Source organism: Lagopus leucura, unplaced genomic scaffold, assembly GCF_019238085.1.
Source record: "Lagopus leucura isolate 7727_CA_CO unplaced genomic scaffold, USGS_WTPT01 Super-Scaffold_100017, whole genome shotgun sequence".
Taxonomy (NCBI): domain Eukaryota; kingdom Metazoa; phylum Chordata; class Aves; order Galliformes; family Phasianidae; genus Lagopus; species Lagopus leucura.
Window position 1 is genome coordinate 12,477,359 of NW_024962271.1, and position 18,337 is coordinate 12,495,695.

The 18,337-nt window shown below is 40.3% G+C and overlaps 1 protein-coding gene across 7 annotated transcripts in view; it reads left to right on the forward strand.

Moving 5' to 3' along the window:
• CHD9 (chromodomain helicase DNA binding protein 9) overlaps positions 1–18,337 on the forward strand; it is a 79,088-nt gene that overhangs the window by 20,822 nt on the left and 39,929 nt on the right. For 6 of the 7 annotated variants that reach the window (XM_042876902.1, XM_042876901.1, XM_042876904.1 and 3 more), the window contains exon 5: positions 13,892–14,229. In XM_042876902.1, coding sequence (XP_042732836.1) covers positions 13,892–14,229 — 338 coding nt within the window. Of the gene's footprint in view, positions 1–12,871; positions 13,073–13,891; positions 14,230–18,337 lie in introns of those variants that run through there. The other variant, XM_042876907.1, reaches the window with a different exon arrangement.

The following is an 18,337-nucleotide window of genomic DNA, read 5'->3' on the forward strand; positions in this document are numbered from 1 at the left end:
TGAATCTAGGAGTGTAGCTTCAGACTAGGAGCAGTTGACAAGCCTTATATTTTTGAACACAGTATAATTTGTATTTATTTTTATTTTTTGAGTGTGGCAGGCTTTCTTTTGCATGGGTTATTTAGCTCGTGCTTGCACTTGTTCTGTCTTTTTTTGCTCTCTGTGTCTTAGTGTGAAGGCACTTCCATTTGTATCTTAGGAAAGCGTTCCCACTTGGGGGTACTGCTGTTCAGGAGTCAGTCTGTAGTTGAAGGTAATTTCAGTGTTGGTAGCGTATTGTATGTGTGCACGTAATGCTACTCAGTAGCATGCTGAACAGCAAACCAGAACTAGCTTTATAGATTGGGAAGTCCTACGTTAGGGAATAATCGTGGCATAATTGCAGTTTGTGTGTTAGAAAGAAAAGAGCTGGCCTTTCTGTTACAGAAAACATCTCAAATATTTTTGTTCTGAACATTTGTTTGCTTTTATTACAGCATGAAACATTGTTTCAGGAAGAGAAAGCAAAGTTTTTAATCTGGTTGTTTTCTTAAAATAGAGATTGGAAAGGCCTTGCTCCCAGGTTGTAGCAGCAGCAAGCTGTAGGTTGGCATGCTGTGGCTGCAGTACAAGTGTACTTGCAGGAGCAGCATCAGGGATTGCTTAAACACTGAGTGGAGCACTGTGCACACAGACCCGGGGAAGCTCTCCAAAATTTAAGTTATTAAAGCTGCTTCTGGAGTCCTAAAGCATTGCAGTGCTGAATGTTTTAATAATACTTAGAGCTGTGAAACTGAAGCATGATTTTAACATCTGGTCTGTTACAAGCTACATTACAAGCGAGAAAAACACTGCGAAAGTGCCAACTTCTCTGTGGCCTCAATGTATTGTTGTGATTATTCCAAAATAGTTAGACTTCGGGACCACTGATTTTAAGTCATGCCGTCTTGATTCTATTATGTCTGTGATGGTGGATTTCTAATAGTAACTCACTGTGTGTTCATACTGGAGAAATACTTGTCCTGTTGAAGCTGTCATTGAGGAAGGGGTTGTTTGATGCCTGTCAGCCCTGATTATGTTCAGTCAGACAGGTGTTGCATCATCTCTTCCTTTGGGGATTTTTGTTTGCGATGAAAAGCATGTCGGAATTAGAAGGTGATTTCTAGACATACACAAGTGTGCTCTCTTGTTCTTTCCCCCACCTTCCCTGTTTTAAATGGCTTTTGATGTGGTTTTTCATATCATGCCAGTGGCAGTCATTGCAAAGAACATCTGCCCACAAATCTCAGTGGCATGGCTACGTCATCTTATGGCACGGATATGCATACAAGGACAGGGAAAGGCACCTTAGCATCTCATCTTTGTTGATGGAATTCAGTAGAGAGAAGTTTTAAATGTACAAGCTGAACAAAAATGTTTCTTAAAGTTTGTTTTACATGAAGCAATGCTGAAGTCAGAACTTCTCATTAAAAGAGCAATTAAAAAAAAAAAAGCCAAATTTATTTTGAATTTTCTGTGTTGTAGCTCTTAACTTATGTTATCCTATGGAGTATTCTTTCACCTGTAGTCATATGGTGTTAGGAAATGTGATCATGTCCTGGTCCTCTACAAGAGACATATTTAATGGGGCCAGGCTGCTCATCTTTTTGGCTTAGCACACTTGAACTGCACGTGTGAGCAGGCTTTGACTGACTGGGGAGGTTCTCAGAGCAGGTGAGTGACCCATGCTCAGATGGGGCAAGAGGCCCAGAGATGTGCTTCTGCCATGCAGTGCTGTCAGTGGCCAATGTGCCAGCTTGCTGTCTGGTGGTAGTGGTTCCTGCTGCCTTTGGTATGAAAATCATTTGTCTTGATCTTCTCGCTGGGTCTAGTCCTGTCTTTTGTGCTGAAAGCCAGGTTCTGCTGAGATAGAAGATTACTGTTATGCTTCTTTCTTTTATCTGTCGATCCCTACCAGAAGCTCATGCTCCCTGCTGTTTTCTGTGGCTATTCCAGTGAAGCTTTTGGATGCAGCGTTCTTAGCCTAGAACTTCTTTAGTAGGCTTCTGGGAAAGAGACAGTTTAGTTTTTCCCTTGTGGGATTTTTCCTTTGCCTGAAATTGAATCCTGCTGGTCTCCAGTAGTATCCTGTGACTTGTGAGCTCTGTTTTCAAACCAGTGCCTTTTTAATAAAAGCTTTTTCTGTGGGCATGTGGTTTCCCTCCTCTACTGAGGGAGTGGGTGTTGATCGGGGTAATTCTGAAAACTATTCAATAGAAGTGTTTTTTTAGGCTTAATTTATGCTGGGGAACCACTTTGGCACTGGAGGTTGAACCCTGGCATAGGAAGCTGTCAGAGCAATTCCTTGAAGCTGATGGGGCAGACGTAGGTTTGTTTGAATTCAGTGGCAGATGTCTGCCCCCTCTGATTTAAATGGAAGTATGCTGTGCAGTCAACACTGGTTTTAATGATAATACGTGACTTCCTAGCTGTTAAATTGGGAAAAGTGATTTATTTTTATGTTGGTGTCTTTTAATGTGCACCGTATGCTGATATTTGTTATGCTGCAATTAGTAATATTGAAGACCTATAAAAAAAAAAAAAAAAAAAGCTACGTTCACAGGTTGGTTGAACTTCTACACTTATTTGCTTTTAGTGAATAAAAGTAAATAAGGAGATCTTGCTTGCAAGTCCTTCTGAATACATAGCTTATTTTGATTTAAAGATAGTTATTGTCTTCCTATTAATGGAATCATAGCTCTTTCACATCTCTTGTCTTCTTTTGTTGCACTTCATTGTTTTGCCATCAGCAGTGAAAATACATGCTGGTTTTTAACTTTTTGGTTCTTTTTTTTTTTTTTTTGGTAAAGAGAGTGCTTATATCATAGAATCATTGGCAGGCATTGCCCAAGGCTGCAGCCAGTCACAGTGCTCTGTTCCAGCAGCATTCATACTTCGAATAAGCTGCTTCACTTCACAATTTCAAAAGTGAAATTTACAGAAATTTCAATGGAAGTTGATAAATTATGCTGCTAGAAGAAGTTATAGAAGAGAACCTGTGTCTGTGTTCGGTTGAATCTGTTGTTGTTTCTCTGACCTGGCCCAGCTTGCCTTATTGCTTTCTGTGGGTAATTGCAGGGAGGTGCAGAGCCCAGAGGTGGGCAGGTCGGTGCTAGTTGTGCACTGTTCTTGCCTGTTTGCCCATAGCTTTCCTCCCCTGTGATGAAGCAGCTGCCTGGAAGGAGCAGGGTGCACCAAGCTGGCCCACAGATGGCTCAGCATCTTGCAGCCCTTCCTGGATGCTGTGGCTGAAGGAGTTGCAGGCTTCAGTCTGGGGCAGAAGAGAAGCTTGAGAGTTTGGTGGAGAGTATGAGGAAGTTGTGACAGTAGTGAACTTCACGTGGATAAAAAGTGCAGAAACATGGTGGCAGTTTGGGATGTGAGCCAACAGGTAGCAACTACTTCTGCAGGATTTTGCAGCAAAATCTTGGCAATTTTACATTAAAGTCAACTTTTTTTTAAGGGTTCTTTCTCTTGTATTTAAAAAAATAATAATGTAAAAGTAAACAAAATATCTTGATTTAATACTTTGGAAAGTAAACAGTGGCCAAAACCTGAATACTTTTGAAGTAGTATAGAAACTCGGGGCTGTAAATCTGGGTAGTACTTATGTTGGGAAAAAGGCTGGGTGTGCAGTGAATCAGTCAGATGAAAGCTGCCTCACATGTTCAACTCTTTTGAGTCTATGCAGCTTTCTTCCTGCTTCTCTCTGCAGTTTTTTATGTGAGGAAGTTTTATACGTGCAAAAGGGGGGATCTATAATGTATGTAGTCAAGTGCAGGTAGCTGTAATGATCGAGCAATATTGTCTTGAGTTTTCATGGTGTTTGTTTCACAGTGTGCATTGTGGCTGGTGTCCATTTGGGTATCAGGTCATTGACATGGATACTATTACTGTGCTGTCTGGAGGATGAGGGCACTCAGATATGATGGGCCAGTACTGCTGTTCTGTTGGACTCATGGGGTGGGGATGCTGCTCTTGTATCTGGTGCACCCGTAAGTTGGGCTGTTAAATAACCAGCCTGCATCTACTGGATACAGCCTCACTGCATACATTTGTATACTGAGCTGAAGATGGGAACAGTTCCAGTAGGTCAGTGATAGCTTGTCTGAGCTGTTGTAAAAGTTATGCTTAAAAAGGGATAAAGCTTTTGGTAGAGAGTAAAACTTAACGCGTTCAGTAAGTTCTGTGTGCAGCATCTCTTTCTCGTGAACTTATTATGAATGGAGCATATTTAATCTCAAGGATTAATTTTTCCCTATTTCTGATTACAGATGGAATTAATAAATGTGGTTTCTGATTACAGAATACCACTGGTTCTCTGGGTCTCCAAGCAAAAACAAGCTAAGATTTTTGTTCAGACCTTCACTTTGCTTTTTGATCATTCTTGCAGTTTTGAAAAAATGCAAATGCTTAGCTAGCTTCCTCTTGTGACTCATAAGGCCTTCAAGTAAGCTGCTGTATTACTGCAGAGCTTGTTCCCTTCCAGACAGGCAGTTTCTGAAAGAATCTTTCCCATTAGAGGCTGCCTTGCTTCTTGTCAGTGAAAAGCTGATGTTTTAGACCATCGTATCAGATTTGTTTCTGTACTTAAATCTGAGCCTGTGAATTCTTCTTGACTTCAGACAACTGAACTTGCAGATTTGTCTTACTTTTAGGATGGAAGTTTGAGCACATCAAAAGAAAAAAAAGTAGAAAGCAGTAGTTTGTGAAGTTGATGGTTAGAAAGCTAACTACAGCAGTCTTTTGTTTTGTTTTTGTTAGACATAGAATTGAAACAGGTTTGAGAAATCAGAAGTACAGTAATTAGAGGCTTTTCAGGATATGTTACTCTAAATTATAAATGTGCTATATTAAACTTCTTTGAAAAAGGGAAGATGATAAACCCCGAGTTTCTGTGAATATACAATTTCCTTAAACCTTCAAAATGAATGCATTTTAATTTGTACATCAAAAATTTCCCTTTCAATCATAGTTCAGTACAATATTGTGCTTAAAATAATCCTGTAGTACAGGGAAAATAGAAAATTGAATGCCATGTGACACTAAAGCTAGAATAAAAATAGGTGTGAAGGATGGGTATTTTGGTCACTCGTACCAAATACCTTCTGAAGAAATATGGATTACAGTAGGGTTTCCGTGGTTCTTTGGCTTGGTTGTGCTGGGATGCTACGAGGCAACAGAGGGAGCTAGAGAGGCTCCTGCTTTAGCTGGAGGAAGTTTAGGATTTCTTTTGTGGGAGGATAAAATGAAAGAATGCGTATGTGATGATTTGGTGTCCAAGTGGTGGATTTTGCAGCTGGTGGCCACAGTGGTTGTAGCAGTCTTGGATTCTTGGAGGCCTAAGAAGGAGGGAGGTTGTATTTCATTTCCCCCACTGAGATCTCTACTGTCTACTTTATGGCATTGGAAGGGGCATTTCTGAGATGTCTGTTCTTCTAATTTATCTGAAGTAAATTAATGACTTAGAAATTGTGGGGAAGTTGGAAGCATAAATGTGCCAACTTGTCTGACGTAGTTGTGCCGCCTTGCTTTTTTTGCGGCAAGCCAGATAAAAATTGAGCAGCTGTCACTTGAAGTTTAATATGCATGCATAACTGTAACCTGAGAGCTTAGCTGTGTGTTTTAAAGCTAAATATTTCTTTTAAGTCTGTAGTCAAAGGATAGTGTGATTATCAAAGCTGCTTTAATAAGGGGCAAAAGCATTCCTTATTCTGTCAGTTGCAGGGAGCATTCAGTGTATCTTCCTGTTGGTCTGGTCTGAGCAACATGGCAAACAGGCCAGCCGGGTGAAGGTATTAATAATGTATTGCCTTGGGATAGCCAGTGGGATATGATGAAGTTGTAGTGGATAAACTTAGCTACGTATCATGTTATACTTAGCTAAGTTATCCCTGACTGTAAGCACATGAGGATGTCTTGCGTGTCCAGTTGTGAAGCATCCCATTGGGTGATGGTAGCGGAGGAATGGACTGCTACTCTGCACTGCCATCTTAAGTTTCACACTGTGCCTCTGTGCTGGTTCTGGTTGCTGTAGGGATGCTTCAGATTGAGGAGCTGTAAAAGCAAGCTTGCTGATGACTCAAAGCTGCTGTGAATGGATGTGGTCCACAGTAGTGATAGCGGCACTTTTCTGCTTGCCTTATCCGTGTTGCTCTCAGTGTGCTCTTTTAAAATTCAGCACATAGTAGCAGGAATAGAAAATGTTGCCAACAGTAAGTTTTACTTGCTACATTTTGTTACTATGTGTTAGATTTTCCAGAGACCCTGTGCTCACAATGCAGGAAGATAGAATACCGAATCATTTTGCAGTAGGACAACTTGCTTTGCTTGTGTTTCTATTTCGGTGGTGATTGTTCGTGTACTTTTATAATAAATATTTGAATATTTATCACTTAATCTTCAGATAAGTCGTATTGAGATTTCCTGTTGTTTGCTTCTATTTTATGTTGTGGTTTTGTTTTCAGTATTAGAAACGTTAGGAGGTAGTGCCATCTTAGTCTTATTCTGGCATTTTTCTAAGGGAGAACAGGCTTATTAAGTTTCCTTGCTTTTGAAATCTGAGGAGTTCAGGAAAGACACATCTTAGTATTTTTGTCTACAGAAAAGCATATGTGCTGAAGTGCAGTACAAATTATTAATTACAACCCTAGTTGTACTTTACATTTACATTTGGTATCCCTTCAAAGAGTCTCTTTACTTTGTACTTAAAACATAAAGCAAAAATAAGTCAAATGAGAGAATACCAAGTTTCCTACAGAACAAAGCAAAATAAACAGCTTATCCCACTTGGCTCCAATATTGTTATTGATCAAGTTCTAGCACTGTGAGAGACTACTTCAACTGATGACTGTTCAGCAGTGAAAGACTGAAAATTAGTGCTGTTTCAGTTAATGTTGTTATTTCTTTGGAGTTCAAGAGGCCTTCAGAAAAGAAGCTTTGCAGCATCCCACTAGGGACAGTTATGGAAGCTGTCTGAACTTCTTGACCTGTTAAACAGAAGTTTTCCTATTGTAAAAGCAGGTTTACCAGTAGAGGGTAACTTTTACATGTACATTATAAGACTGCCTTTGTTCTGAGATTTCAGTGGATCAATATATTTGTAGGGCTTTGTTTGGGGTTTTTGAACTCTGATGACCGGTCACTTCAAATCAGAACTGTGTTCTTTTCTTGTCCATAAGTACTTTGTGAAATATCTTGTGCGTTTACCTGACTTGTTTTGTAGAGTATTAAGTCAAATGTTGGTTTGTTAGATGGTTGGGTTTGATTTCTTGTTTGTTTGGCTTTGGAGTTACTTAAATGTTGGCAGGTACAATCATTCAGAACTGTAGAAAAGTACCACAGGTAGCGGTGCTTTTTTTTTTTTTTTTTTTGCTGGATCTGTTTGTGTGTTTTTGGAAATAAAGCTGAAACTTCTGGATCCATAGGATAGGCAGTAGAGGCTTTACAAGATCTGCAGTGGTGTGGAATGACTCTACAACTGATCTGAACCCTGGCAATTCAAATCTGTTGTGCATCCACAACTCCAGCTGACTTGGATGTGATCATTGCGTTTTCTTCAACAGCTTTGTTTCATGTCAAGTGTAGCAGTACTTCCTGTGGGATACCCAACGTGCAAAAGTGCGCAGAGTTTTGGGCTAAGGTCAGTACAAGTACTCGGTGTTACTGGTTCTTCATGTGGAAAAGCAGCAAGGGCACTGGGACAGCTGGTTGTCTTTTTATATTTTGTGCTGTCATCCACATAAATGTAATATTTGGTTGAAGCCTTGAGGTAAACGTGCTTTAACTTATGGACTACGGTAACAAAATTTACATTCTGAGGTGACTGTTACACACAGATTAAACAGCTGCACTGACACTTGTTTATCAATGTAACAAATAAAGGAGACAACCAAGGTAATTTTTTTCCTGCTCTTTTATCTATTTGTAACACTTAATTTCAATTAGGTTTCAAGTGTCTATTTCTTAATTCTGTGTCCCTGAAATAGATATTTATTAATGACAATAATAAGAAAGAGAAGAATGAGTAATATTATCAGTATATTGCAAGAACCGCAGCTTAGAATGGTTCATTTCTTAATTGTTCCCCACAGTTGTTCGTAATATATACCTCCCAAAAGAAAGGAAAATGGTAAAACCCCATGGACAGTGCTCTTTGCTTGGTAGGTAGTATGGGGCAGCTGCTGAAGAAGAGACTTAAAAGTCAACTCTTCAAACTCCTAAGAGTTCAACTCTCTGAAAGTGTAGATAACAGCAGGACAAGGGGAAATGGTTTTATGTTGAGGGAGGGAAGATTTAGGTTGGATGTTAGGGGGAAGCTCTTTACTGTAGCGTGGCGAGGTGCTGGAACAGGCTGCCCCGGGAGGTTGTGGATGCCCCATCCCTGGAGGTGTTCAAGGCCAGGTTGGATGGGGCCCTGGGTAGCCTGGAGTAGTGTTAAATGGGGAGGTTGGTGGTTCTGCATGTGGCAGGGGGTTGGAGATTCGTGATCCTTGAGGTCTCTTCCAATCCGGGCTATTCTGTGAAAAGCTTGAATAAAAATTCTGAAGGGAAGTATGATAGCTTAAAGCATTTGCAGTTTTCAAATTCTGATGTGATCACAGTGTGAAAATAAATGACAATCTGATTTGGGCAGAAGCACAATACTGATCATCGTTTAGGTGATTCCTGTATTTGTGGTGTAGCTGGGATATTGATATTATTTCAGCGACTTGACATGCACAAAGGGATTCCTTGTTTGTGAATTAACATGGACAGAGATGATGGAGTGGCAGTGCAAGAGGATCAGGTTTCCAGGTGGCTAATTTTAGCTGCTTTCAGCGTGGTTGGATGTCAAGGTCATCTTGTTCTGCCTCAGGTCCTGGTAGATGAGCAAGAACTGTGTTCTCACTCAGGACACAAAGTACTTAGTGGTCGTGTCTTCCTGCTGATGCCTCCTACTACTAGAAATAAAAGAATCTTCAGAGGCACTGCAAGTGTAAAGCTTAGCTTTTCTGTTTTCTACAATAGGTAGGATCATTATTTAATTCTTAGCTAGTATTTCGATGAGCATATGCATGAGTGAGAGCCTTTTAAAAAAATATAAATATGTGGAATATAATTAAGTCAGGAATGCATGATACACTAAAATACCAGGGAAAGGCATTGCAGGTCCTCAGAGGATATAGAGAATGGATGCAAGTCAATAAAGAGACTTGACCATAAAGACTGTGCACGGACAGAGTTGAAAGCAGTCCTGCTCTAGCATGAATGGCCATGGGTTCTGGCAAAAGCAGAAGAGATGTTTTGTTCATGGAGCAGGTAAGGCAGGATCTGGGAGGATTTCCTAGGAGATGGAAACTTCTTGTACGTTAAAAACATTTTCTTCCTAGGGCTTCCTTTGAAGTTGATACACAGGGGATGTGGAAAAACTACTTAATGTTGTAGGACAAATTTGAAGCGCGTTTGGGTTTTCAAAGGAAAAGAAGAAAACTGATTGTAAGCATTCATGGCAGTGGTTTCCCCTTGCTGTGGGGAGTACTTTTAGGCAAGTGAAGTGCCTGTCTTGCAAATGCCATGCAGGTGTTGCAGAAATACCTTTCTGCAGAACGCCTTCAGCAGAGTACTGGTAGGAAATGGGATGATCAATGACTTCCTCTCTGGATATTGTCCAGTAACCTGATTGTTTTGACGTTAGTTTAATTAAGATACCAATCTGATGTGTAATGTACCTTCTACCTCTTAAAACTGTGTTCGAGTCTTTGAATGCTGCTTATGTACTTTGAATAGTGGTGCTCACCATCTCCTGTGAATGTGAGGCACGTGTGGTGAAGTCTACAGCTGTTGTCTTACTTGTTCCACCCTTAATATCCCTTAAGGATAGCCCTTCAGTGTGAACAGCAGCACAGCCCATACGTGCTGCTCCTAATGGCTTTTGTGGGTGGCAGCAGCATGAACCTGATACAGAGCTGTGGTTCTTGACACTTCCTGCTGCCCACAGGACTCAGTGTAGAGCGGGCAGCTGACTGAGCCCCAGTAGTGCCACTGGCTGCTGTTTGCTGAAGCTGTTAGCAGCAGAAGATACCTGGAGCTGTTCTGAATCACTGCATTGTTTAGTGTTCAGCTATATTTGGATGACCATCTTCGCGACCACGAAAACTAGAAGCTTGTTTTTACAAATAAAATGCTCATTTTGTAAATGCGTGACTGCCTTGGGGCTTTCCTTTCCACTTTCTCCTACATCTTCTTCAGTTAAAAATTCCTCTCAGTGCTGATGGATGGAGTAGGTTTGTACGCTGCTGGCAAAAAGATGTGCACCTGGGGGTGTCTGATTTGTGTCCCTTCTCAGTGATGGGAGTGTTTTTTGCTTGGCAGAAGACTTCGCCCTTTTTGTTGTACATGGTGCAGCTTTTGGGGATTTGTTTCCAGTGTACATGATAATTTATAACTGTTTGTTTATGACTGTACTTTTTTTAAATATTTAATCAATACTCAGAATAAAAGACCCCTGCAGAATTAGATCCTTACGTTGCTTTGATTGCCAGGTACATGCAGATACTGTTCTTTGTAAAGCAGGGGTATTTCTGGTTCTTGTAATCTCAAAACAATTGTGTTGCTTTGTGATTTTGTTTGTGTGTGTGACAGTGGTGACTTCCCTGATGCAGGTTTCATTGCAGCTTTATTTAGCTTGTGATAGCTGGCTGGTGTCATCCTCCGTCTTCATGGATGTTATTCTCATATGGTAGAAATGCTCGTAGCAAAACTGAAAGAATATGTTTTCAGTTTTCTAACAAACAGCTTAGTGTTGCTGGTGTGCAGGACATGTAACTTAATATAGAAGCTATAGTATGGCCCAAGAAGTAGTGGGTCAGCCTCCAGGTTAAAACAGCCAGTCACCTCGACCAGAATGCTCCCAGTTCTACATGAGGGAGGTAATAGAAGCTGGTGAGGAGTAATGTGCGGGGCAGCTTTGAGTAGGTATGTCATAAGAAACTTCTTTTTAAGGCAACTAAATGCTTAGGAAGATTACTTCAGAAAATTGCCAAAAAGCTACCATTGCCATTATTACCCACTAATTAATTTGGCACTTTTGTTTGTTTGTTTGTTTGTTTTTCTCAGCCCCAGAATGGTTCAGGAAGGTTTCAGTGTATGTTTAAAATCCTCTGATGTTACCAGCTTCAGTAGCTGGTGGCTGAAAGATGAAATTATACTGAGAGTGCATTAGGAAACTTCCTTTATTTTATTTAGCTGATCTCAGAATGCTAAAATAGTACATTATTTAGCATTTTGCTAAGCTATGAAATTGTAACCCTGAGAGATAAATGACTGCAATTTCTGTTATAGGTTGGATAACCGTAACATCAAAGTGTCTTTGCTACAGTTCTAAAAACTAAAATGAAAATTTAATAGTTGTCGTTGTAGTTAAGCTGCATGTTTGCAGAAATATACTTGAAGGTAATGACACTGAGAACTAAAAAAATTCATCCCATGTATCTGTACCACTGAACAATGAAGTTCATCTTGAAATAAGGCTGAAGAAGTGAAATCCCAATCAAGACATATTCTTGAACAGTCCCAAAATCCTAAGAGAAGTCATATCCCAATCTATTTCCTGATTCTTCTTAAATGGGCTTCCAAGAAAAGCAAGGATGTTGATAGGGAATAGCAATGATGTCAAAGTTTCTTATTTTTCTAATGACTTAAAAAAAAAATAATCAGAAAACCGTACCAGCTGCTTTCTTCTCTTTAATACGTTGACAAGAATAGAACGAAAACTTATCGAGTCTATTAGAATAGCATCTTAAAGCCCTTTTATTAGGCAGAGATTATCACCTGGCCGTGTCCTGTGTGATCGAGCAGGCCTTCATCACAAGGTGTGTGATGGTCTGGGCAGAGGGGGGATGGGGAAAAGCAGGGTATGGGTTTCCTCCTTGTTCTGAAAAAAGCTGTGAATTCTGCAAAAGGACACTTACGTAATCGCTGTTGCTTGTTTGGAGTACAGAATTCAATTGCAGAAAGAAAAAAGTAAAAGATATATTGCAGGACAAAACATGTTTGAGGCCACAGCCCAAGGTTTTAATGCCTGTGTTGCAGCCTCTCCATCTCGATGCGAGACTCGTCATGTTGCAGGGAAGCCTTGGCCACAGGAATACGCAGTTCCCACAGTTTTCAGCTTAAGAGAAAATAGTATTTGCAGTTTTACAGCAGGAGATGGAAGAGGAAGAGTTAATCCCGATACCACATGTAGGGAAGAGCAGTCCTTTGGGGGTTAAATTGCAGAACCTAATGGAATAATAACTGGTAGCACCATCTGCTGGCCTACTTCCGCAGAAGGAGTCAGTATTTTTAACGACATCTCTAATATTCATGCTGATGCATTTTGATGCTTTGTGCATTCATTTCTTTCTGTGCTTTGTTGGAATCTGGCTATCTGCTTACAGCTGTGTTGGAAATCCTGCTCTGGAGGGGCGGCGGGCAGGCTCTGCCCTACCTGCGCCGGGCGATCAGCGGCTGTGTGCTCACCAAGGGAGGAATATGTTGATAAATCACAATGTGCGTTTGTGGAGGGTTGTGCATATCTTGGCTGCAGCTTGCTAAATAGGCCATTTAGCAATCTTCTTTCAATGCTTTTCTCTTGAGCACTGCCTGGGGTGCTGAAAAAGCAGAGGGCAAGCCTTTGTCTGACGCCAAAAATGTCTTCAGTGAAGAGGCCAAGAGGAAGGGTAAGTGAAAGCCTGAATGAGTGGGAGGAGGAGGGGTTCTTTGGGCTAAAAGGCTAATGGGATTGAATAACCTTCCTTATTACTGGCTGCTGCGGCGGGAGCCGTGCTGCATCGCCATCTTGAGCTTGTTGCTGTTTGCTCGAGCCATGGTTATTTGTTAGAGCTTGTAGGCCTTGAGGTGGCATTTCAGTGATCCCGCGCCGGCCTCCCTCCCTGCCGCAGCACCGCTCTCTGCCTTTGATGAGGCGCGGGTAGAAAATGGATCCAGTGAAGTGCACTGGATTCAGCCTGGAAATGTGTTTGGAAATTCCTGGTGGCTTTTCTTCGTGCTGTAGTCAGAGGCGCCTTTACGGGTGAGAATGTAACATAAGTGTTATCTGCCGGTTTTTGTCTGTTTGAATAGGAAATTCTTTCCATTCCTTGGAGGGGGAGGGGAAGAAAGCAAAAACATGTCTTCTGGTCTGTGAAGAGCCTGGTGGTTGGGGCATTGCACTTGCGTGTAAACAGCCCCGCATTGGAGAAATAGCACTCAAAAGCCTGAAAATCAAAACAGGACGTACATTTTCTAACTCAGATACTGGCGCTATGTTGGTCGTAATAAAAATACTGCTTTCTGATCCTTTTATCAGGGAGAGCAGCGTAGGCTTGGTTTTGGATTGCTTTTTAAATCTTGATTCTGTTCTAATGATTCTGTTTAGCACCGCTTAAGCCTTGTGGATATGATGCTTGCTCTGAGGTATTTGTGCCCCGGTATCTTACCAAAGAAGAGATGCTAATGCTCTTACTTTGGGGAGGTCTTGGTTTGTTCCAATTTTATGAAGAGAATATTTTCTGGGGATGTTGGAGATGTGCATCAAATGTATGGGAATGCTTGAAAGGCTACGGATCGGTGTGAGGAACTACAGAGAAGGAAAGAATGCTCACAGAATTAGGGGAAGATTTTTTTAAAACTAATTTTAGGACATAGACTGGTTGTTTAAAGTCAACAATTGATGTACTTATTCTGAAACCCACGCCATTCTGTGGTAAAAGCAGAATTCCTTCTTTGTTGTGTCTGTATGCGTCTCTGCAAGTTTAATCCCGGATTTAAAAAGCTTGCACTTTTTCTTCTAAGAAATATTTAGTATCTTAAAATAAGGGTTTTTTTGTTTACTTTTTGTCTCTTGCCGCAGCCTCCTTCCTCCAAGAAGACTGATGGTTCAGGATCACATACCAAGTCACAGAATACCCAGGTGAGGGCAATGTCTGAAAAGAAGCAGAGGAAAAAAGCAGACTCTGAAAGTAAACAAGAGAAGGCAAATCGCATAATATCTGAAGCGATTGCAAAAGCAAAAGAGAGAGGAGAGAGAAACATCCCACGAGTAATGAGTCCAGAAAACTTCCCCAGTGTTTCAGCTGAAGGAAAAGAGGAAAAGAAAGGTAGAAAAGTTAAATCGAAACCCAAGGACAAGGAAAGCAAAAAGCCAAAAACTGGTTCCTCATCCAAAACTAAAGAGAAAACAAAAATTGGGTAAGTAGGTTTAAATGTCTTCTTACTTCTCTTCAGATTTATCAAATCTGTGATAAAAGTGCAAACCGCTTACTGATAATGTTCTCATTTACTGCCTACATAGAATTCTTCCTAATGAAGTCCATGTGTGGACTTTCTTGTTCAGGAACAAGAGTGCTTTGTTTTCTCTTCAGCTGAAATCATTTTAAAGCTGTCCTTTGAAAGGAATGGCTTCTGTATTTTAGATTTATGCCAGCATTACTTTATACTTACTTTGAAGCATAGACAGCACCAAATTATCTTTCATCTAGTGTTGTCATCTGTTCTGACTCCAAATTAAGTTTATCTGATAATATAAATGCTGTGTTTGTCAATTCTGGCTTATATTTTCGATGTATGGTAAACTGCATAGGACGAAACTGGAAGTTTAATGAACTTGCTAGCAGATGAATGTTCTTACACATATTGTGTGCTGTATCAAAAATACAATGCATATTTGTATTTTAAGTATTTTGTGTTCTTTAGTAGTATCAATTTAGTGTGTCCTGTTAAAGATTCAGGATACAGCAGACTCAGCTGTATCGAGCTGGGCTCATACCGTGGGGGTAAGAAGCCTCCAAGAAACATGTTAGATGTCAGAGGGCTGCAAGGAATTCCATACCTGGCACACTTCTGACTGCAGAGCTAACCTAGTTCTCCAGGATACTTTTAAAGGAAATAATGTGATTTCCGACATGAAGCTTGTGAGTCAGGACTTGAAACAGAAACCTCAGCTATGGTTCAATTCTTTTTTGAAATCCTTTGCCCTTCCAGTGATAACAGAAATAGGAACTGGCATATCTGGCTAGATTGAAATGCCTCGTATGCATATTTCATGTTTAGACAGCATAAACGAATGCTCTTTTAATCAGCCCGTTTCTCTGCATTTCTGCTTTTATTCCTAGTGTGATACTATTCTTGTATGCTCCAAATAAACTACTTCCTTGAGAATTAGTCCGATATTATAAAGGTTACTGTTCTAAATGTTACATGATTTTAACCAGAACTTTACTGGTCTTAATTTTTCTGTTTGCTTATGGATTTGCAAATGAATGCTGCTTATGCACCTGAGCATTTCATCACAATTCTTCCTCGATTCCCCATACCCCATCTCTTCTAAAGTTGAGTTTGGGATATATACTACCAAAGTTGCTTTCATATTTATTTGTGTTGTACAGCAGACATTTTGTGGGTCGTTCTAATCAGGAAGCTTACACACTACTGTTGGCTAGTGTCGTTTTCTGGAACCTTGGCGTGTGTTGCCCTAAGTATGCTTTGTAGCTGTTCATCCAAATAATTAACAGAAGCTGCTGAAAAATAATCCTTTCGATATGCTACATAATTCCAGTAATATTTTTTAATCAGAATAGTCAAATCAACTCTTCCCTGCGAGTAACAGTTCAGCATTCAGTTTCGTCTTCATGAAATGCTTAGCTGTGCACATCAATTTGCATCCGTTTTCTAGTTGTCACGCAGCAGTATCAAATGACAGGTAGACATTTGTCAAAATGTTTTTAACAGGGATGCTTGCGCTTGATCTGAAGTTTGTAGACAGCCTCCCATTTACGTCAACTTTAGGTAACTTGGCCACAATCTGTGAAGGTTTGCATCCCCATTATTTACCACCCCAACTGCCTAAAGCTCCAGTAGTATCCTGTTGGGCAGTGTGATCAAGTAAACAGTGTGGGACAGGTAGATGAAGGGTCAATACTCAGAGGCTGTTAGAGAACTGTGAAGCGAGTCTTCTGGAGCTACTTTTTACAAATTGTACAGAATTTACATAGATGCACAGCTGTCCAACAAAGTATATTGTTTCTGGACACCCACATGCATTTTTTTTTATATGAGTACTTTCACGTGGTGTTACGTTATGTTAACTCTTTTATATCTTATATAACGCATGCATTTTTACAAATAACATATCAACTGCTTAGCAAGAGTATGTACTGCAGTGATTTTGAAGAGCACTAATTGCAAGAAGACCTTGACGTTTGTTTAAAAATAATCCTGTGAGTGTTTACTATGCCAATGTAACTATTGATCTTATGTAAGTAGAACACTTACTCTAGGATGGCTAAAAACTGCCTATTCATAGAATAGAACTCCCACTGAACCTTGAAAGAGTTTTATCATGTTGAAGTAATACGTTAGAAGGCAGAAGCACCTTATTAGGTGAGAAGAACTTGAGAACGTGAGAACTTGAATTTCGTGAAAACCTTGGGCTTTCTTTGGGAAATAAAACTTCTGTAAGCTGTAGAAACCTCAAAGGAAAAAATATTAAAGGGGAAGACACAACTAAATTTTATATGCAACTCTTCTTGCTTAAATGCAAGCATAAAACCTGAAGACAGTAAAAAAGTCATTAAAAATAATAAAAAATAAGTTTATAGCAGTTGAAAGTTGTTTATCAGGTACAGCTCTTTAATGAGCAATGAAACCATCAGCTCTACAGACAGTGAAGGTGTACACTGAAGAAACAAATGAAGTGTGCGTTAGGCTGCAGCGAAGAACTTGTGTAAATGCATCCGGCTTTCCTTTTAAAGGCAGTTGGGCTGTGACACATCCATCCCTGCAGAGTGCCTTGCTGCCCGCTGGGCCGTCTCTCTGGAGGCGCTTGGAACTGGCAGTAACGGTTACAGCTCAGCTCCGTTGGGATGCTGGGAACCAGGCTGGGGGAAGGAGCTGTGCCTCTCAGAGGGGCTGAAGTCAGGCTCGTTGTTCAGGTGACCCCTGCTTGCTTTTAACTTGATCTTTCACATCCCCTCTGTTATCAAACGGGGCCTGAGTGTGCCTTCTCTAGTCAATGCTCAAACAGCAGGTTGTTACCTGGATTACGCTCGCAGGCATTGCTAGTGTGTAATGTGGCCCGTGCTGCTCCTGAGCAGGATTTAGAGTTAGTGATCCAGCTGTGAAAAGGATATGCTCTGCCTTGCTGAACTGGCAGAGTGGAACTGGCATGCTAGTTGCTGAACAGACTTTTATAACATTGCTTGTGAGCCAACGGTTTCTATTTAAAAAGAAAAAGTCTGTGTTTAGATGTAATGTGACACAGCTTTGCTGGCACTGAGCAGCCCTCGTCTAGGGTCACGTTTTGGCTACTGTGTGCTTGGGCACAGGGGAGATGGCATGATTTCAAACAGACCTTTTCTCACTAATTAAATTGGTTTGTCGTTGGGGACTTCATGTTAACTGTTCACATTTTCTGTCATGATTCCTTTGAGATCTGCATATAGAGAAAATTTATAGTGTAATTCTTTCTGGTGGATCACAGTTAGTTATGAATTAGTAGCAATTATTTTCCAGGCAGGCTGTATTTTCTTTCTGAAGTCTCTACTTAAGATTATTAAACCTCTGACCTGTTTAAGTCGAAGAAGCAAGGCCTGTGGTTTCAGCCCACTGGTTTAGAACTGGATCCAAGAATTAGTAAAGTTCTGTGCCATAAAGATTGGTAAAGATAAATGAGTAAATTTTTTTTTTTTTTTTTTTTAATTACCAAGCGTATGACAAGCTATTAGCAGTGTAAGAATGTGTGTATAATGTATTTAGGGTTACCAAATGTGTCACCAGTTACCTTTGGATGTTGATTACTGATCAACTCAACTCTTTACAATTAAGTTACTTTACAATTTTTGTGAGGACTTCAAAGCCACCCTTCATATGCTGTCCATTCAGCCATCTATTTAGGAACCTAAGCACTTAATGTTTTGCATAGAGCTCCTAATGACATGCAAGCTTTGAAAATTGTTTGTGATTTCAGTTCATCCATTTAAGGTGATAGAATTTTTGGTTTAAATGCGTCTTTTACCACTTTATGTAAGGGATTGAAGAGTTACAAATTTGTGAACATTCTGTTGTTCAGAAAAGTAGATTGGCATTTAGATTATATCGCTCTCAAGTATTCCCACCTACTCAAACACAAAATTAAATATCACGGCCCTGATAAAAAGCAGCAGCTCTGCATTAGTGATATAAAGGGTGATATCATTAGAGTACCTATAACTAAATAAATCCCCCTCAGGCCTTAGGAATTAGATGTAACAGAATTAAATCCGGAGTGGTAGCCCTTAAATTCCGAACTACTGTCATTGAT